Source organism: Ziziphus jujuba, chromosome 11, assembly GCF_031755915.1.
Source record: "Ziziphus jujuba cultivar Dongzao chromosome 11, ASM3175591v1".
Taxonomy (NCBI): domain Eukaryota; kingdom Viridiplantae; phylum Streptophyta; class Magnoliopsida; order Rosales; family Rhamnaceae; genus Ziziphus; species Ziziphus jujuba.
Genome location: NC_083389.1, coordinates 12,980,978 through 12,985,665, shown reverse-complemented (window position 1 = coordinate 12,985,665; position 4,688 = coordinate 12,980,978). Strand labels below are relative to the sequence as shown.

The window sequence follows — 4,688 nt, the reverse complement described above, 5'->3', positions numbered from 1 at the left end:
GTATTAGCGTCTTAAAAGGGCACAGATATCAAAAGTGTCTGGGAAAAAGAGAGAGAGAGATGGGTTAGGCTGGCGAATAGAGCTGGTTTAGCTAGCCTTCTGGGGTTTTATCTTTTTGTATTATTATTATTATTATTATTATTTTTGGTCTCTGGTTTTGTGTTTCAGATTTAGCCTGTTTTTGGGGGGGTCTGGGGGGTGGGACTTTGATGGTGGTGTTGGTGATGGAACTGGAAAAATTGAATGGCAGGGCCTTTTGGGAGAAGCAGCAGCAACAGTATCAGATTTCACAGTGTTTGCAGCAGTTGCACAAGCAACAAGAACAGGGGGAGAGAAGGAAACAAGAAAGAAAGGAAGAGATTTGTACCACCACCACCCACCACTAGGAAGAAGATAAAGTGCCCTCCATTAAAAGCTGGAAGAGGAAAATCACAACAAGGGACTGAGTCTGGATCCTCAAAGGAACCATCATCATCATTATCATCACCACCATCATCTTCAACAACAACAACAACAACAACAACAGCAAAACCAAAGCCCAGTTCTGAATTCAAGGCATGTAGTGGAAGAGGAAGAAGAAGACGAAGAAGGAGTAGTAGGAGGAGGAGGTGGAGAGGAAGAAGACCAAGATTCCCCATCAAAAAAACATCAAACTTTCTGCATTCAAAATCATCCTTATCTTCAAAACTTGCAAACTCATCAACATCACCAACACCAACATTTCTATGGAGGTTTAGACACTACGCAGATTCAACCTCCACAGCAGCATCGTCAACAACAACAACAGCCACCCAAAAAACGTTCCTATTTTCCTTCATCATCTTCGACTTTTGGCGAACAGAGCATCGAATATGCAAGAAAAATGGGGGAGAGCCACCACCAAGCAACAGCATCGTCAAGATTGGGGATAAGGAACACCGGGGGGGAGATCGTCGAGGTTCAAGGAGGCCACATTGTTCGCTCCACCGGCCGAAAAGACCGACACAGCAAGGTCTGTACCGCGAAAGGCCCCAGAGACCGACGAGTCAGGCTCTCTGCTCACACTGCTATCCAATTTTACGACGTCCAGGATCGCCTTGGCTACGACCGACCCAGCAAAGCCGTCGATTGGCTCATCAAGAAAGCCAGAGCCGCCATAGACGAGCTCGCGGAGCTACCCGCATGGAACCCAACGTCTTCAAACGCCGCAGCCACAGCAACTCTGAATTCAGCGGCAACCCAGCAGCATGTCAACGAAGAGAACGAGAACGCAATTGGGATCCACCGCGCCGGCACCGGCGATGCGGTGGAAACTATCGCTTCTGTTAGTCGGAGAGCGACGGCGGCGACGATGGTTGGAGGTGGAGGAGATGGGAGAGTCTCCATCGAATGTAGTAGTAGCAGACTCAATCTGCAACAGCAGCAAATGGTCGAACACCCAAACACTAACTCTACTTTCCTGCCACCGTCTTTGGATTCGGACGCCATTGCCGACACAATAAAGTCGTTCTTCCCAATGGGTGCATCAGCCGAGACTCCGCCGTCGTCGATTCAGTTCCACCAGAGCTATCCGCCAGATTTGCTGTCCAGAACGAGTAGCCAAAGCCAAGATCTGCGCCTTTCCCTCCACTCTTTTCAAGACTCAATGCTTCTCCACCACCATCAAGCTCAGACTCAGGCTCAACAACAGCAACACCACCATGCGCATACTGCACACCAGACTGAGCAAGCTCTTTTCTCTGGAACCGGAATCCAACTGGGTTTCGATGGGTCTTCCGGCGGTTGGCCGGAGCACCACCACCATGCGGGTGAGATGAGCAGGTTTCAGAGAATGGTAGCGTGGAGTGCTGGTGCAGATACTGGTAGTGCCGGAGATAGTGGAGGAGGAGGGGGTGGTGGTGGAGGTGGAGGAGAAGGCGGTGGATTCACATTCAACTCGCTGCTGACTCCGTCACCACCGACTCAGCCATCGCCGTCGCCGCCATTGCAGTCGTTCTTCGGCCGAGGCCAGTTCTTTTCACAACAGAGGGGACCCCTTCAGTCCAGTAACACGCCTTCAGTTCGCGCTTGGATCGACCCGTCTATTGCCGATCATCACCATCACCTTCAGATTTCGCATACAACACATCAGTCTTCTCATATATCAGGCATGGGATTCGCCTCCGGCGGATTCTCCGGGTTTCGTATTCCGGCACGAATTCAGGGTGAAGAGGAACACGACGGTATCTCTGATAAGCCGTCCTCTGCTTCCTCTGATTCTCGCCATTGATTGAGCTTTACTCAACCCGAAGTTATCTCTCAGAACAGTAAAAAAAAAGGTGCTATTCTTGAAAACCAGTTCTCATATTTCAATTTCAACCACTGTGCACTTCTTCTACAGATTGTTTCACACAATTAGTCTACCAGTCGATCCAATGTTCGTGCAGGAGTGTGACTTTGTCTTTGATTCAACATGGAGACTGAGAATTGGGTCTTTAGCTAGAGAGAAAGATTTCCGGTTGTTGTTGTTGTTGTTTTTTTTTTTTTTTTTTTTTTTTTTTTTGTTTAATTAAATTCAATGGCATTGTTAACCGTGTGGACGGAAGAAAATCTGATGTGCATTTTCAGGTTTTTCTTTTTCCGATACCTTGGTTTTGTTTTAGCACCTTTGTCTTTGTATCAGTTGCTTATGTTATTTTCGTTTTTTTTTTTCCATGTAAAAGTTGGGTTCATTAGAGCTCAATCAAACTATCTTTTAGTTTCTTTGTTTGGATTTGCTTCTGTGTGCTAGAACTTGTATGCTATTTTATTGCTTTTTTTAAAACTTTTTGCAATTCTAGAGTTTTAATGGAACTTTCATGTTTTTGCTCATTATGTTTTTGATAAATTCTTTTGAAATAAGGTAAAATCCAGATGACCAAATATAGAAAATGCTGCTATGTATTTAGTTTTATGTTAATCCTATAACTTTCATGTTTTTGTTCGTTGTGTTTTTGATAAATTCTTTTGAAATAAGGTAAAATCCAGATGACCAAATATAGAAAATGCTTCTATGTATTTAGTTTTATGTTAATCCTATACACATGTTTATGGTTGAGCTAGTTGTTGCTTTCTCAATTCCGAAAATGAGAGAAACGCATTGGGCCTCTTTCCTCTGTTTTAGAAATGGAGATGGTCAATTTCTTTGTAGAGGGTGAGAGTTTGTGTTTGTGATTGTTTTGTTGCTTTACTGCTTTTCCAATGGAACATTTTCCACGCCCTCTCTCTCCGACAACTTCCTTAAACCTGCAAAAAGAATTGAAAAAAAATAAAAAATAGAATAATTGTTTTACATCTTTTTCCTTGCTTTGATTTTGGGAGCATTAAGCAGAGGAGTCATTTTCCATGAACAGTGAAAATTTGTTAGTGAAGGAAGTGGAAGCAGTAGTCTGCTTTCTCTTCCCCTCCCAAGCTGCAAAATTGGGAAAAACTTAGTTCAAACTTTCAGTAAAAGAAATCCTTTATTCTTAGCTGTGTTTGTTCTGCTTTATAGCCCATTATTTATATCTTTGACTAAGACTATGAAATATATATATATAGACTAGGAATGTGAAATTTTGCTAAACAGCTTAGATATGAAAGGGAAAGCAAAAAAGATTGCAAAATGGGGATGAATCTGAAAAATACCCACTTACCTAATTAGTGCAAGTTGAAAAACAATCTATCAGTACCTTTCAACTTTCAAAAAGAATAATCTTCTAACATTGAGATCCCATCTTTACCTAATTTAGTTAGAAAACTTCCATCAACTTGTTAGTCTAAGGTTCTCGACTTAGTAGTTTCTTCTTTGAAAAATGTTCTGTTAGGCTTTTTCCAAATGGTGGGAGAGAGAAAAAATTTAGGGGTGCCTGTTGCATAAGACAGCTTTAACATTAAGTCAGGGTCTTGAGGGAAGAGGCATCTGAGGGTCGTGGTCTTGTGCTCAATAATGAGTACGATAGATAGATAGATTAAACTCGTACGTCAAAGTGGGACTCAGTGGAGTACATATGCAGGGATAGAGAAAAACCATGAAAGAGGAATTGAGAAGGAGAGGAACAAGCTCAATTATGGAAGAATACACAGATGGATACCACCAAAATGTGGTACTTGGCCATCTGTCTTTGGTCCCCTACCCTGTAATCTCAGTACCTAAATAAAAATCACCCAAGAGTCTAGCTGGAAATTTAACCCAAAAAAAAAAAAAAAAATTTCTTCTAATTAAGATAGTGACATTTGCATATTATGGTTGTTGGTGCTTCTTTATTGTCGGTTGATGAGAGTACTGTTGTTCCAGAATGGTCATTTAGACTATTTCACACTGCACGACAATATAAATGAAGGGTAGGTTGGAAAAAAAAAAAAAGGGGTTTCCAAGAATATCTGATCAAAAGGTCTTGGTTGAAACTTTTTATATGAAGGAAGCTGATTCTGATTTAGAGGAAATTTGAAATGGTTTTTTTTTTTTTTTTTTTTTTTTTTGGTAATATGAAGTGGGTTTTTCATGGTAAAATATATGGAGGTCATCATTGATAAAGGTTTTGAGGGTACAAGGGTAAATATCCCTCTTGGAATGCAGATGATCTAGCAAATGGACAAAATGAGTTTTTGATCATGTTTATGCAACCCAGGAAGATTTCCTATTGAGAAACTAAGCGACAACAAAACTAAAAAAAATCAATACATTTTCACAAGAGATAGAGAGAGAGAGG

The 4,688-nt window shown here is 41.6% G+C and overlaps 1 protein-coding gene across 1 annotated transcript; it reads left to right on the top strand.

Annotated features, from left to right (window-relative positions):
* The first annotated feature begins 859 nt into the window (after positions 1-859).
* Positions 860-2,266, top strand: LOC107432548 (transcription factor TCP4). The gene has a single exon (XM_016043705.4). The coding sequence runs from the start codon at positions 863-865 to the stop codon at positions 2,246-2,248; it is 1,386 nt and encodes a 461-aa protein (XP_015899191.1). The 5' UTR covers positions 860-862; the 3' UTR covers positions 2,249-2,266.
* The last annotated feature ends 2,422 nt before the right edge of the window (positions 2,267-4,688 follow it).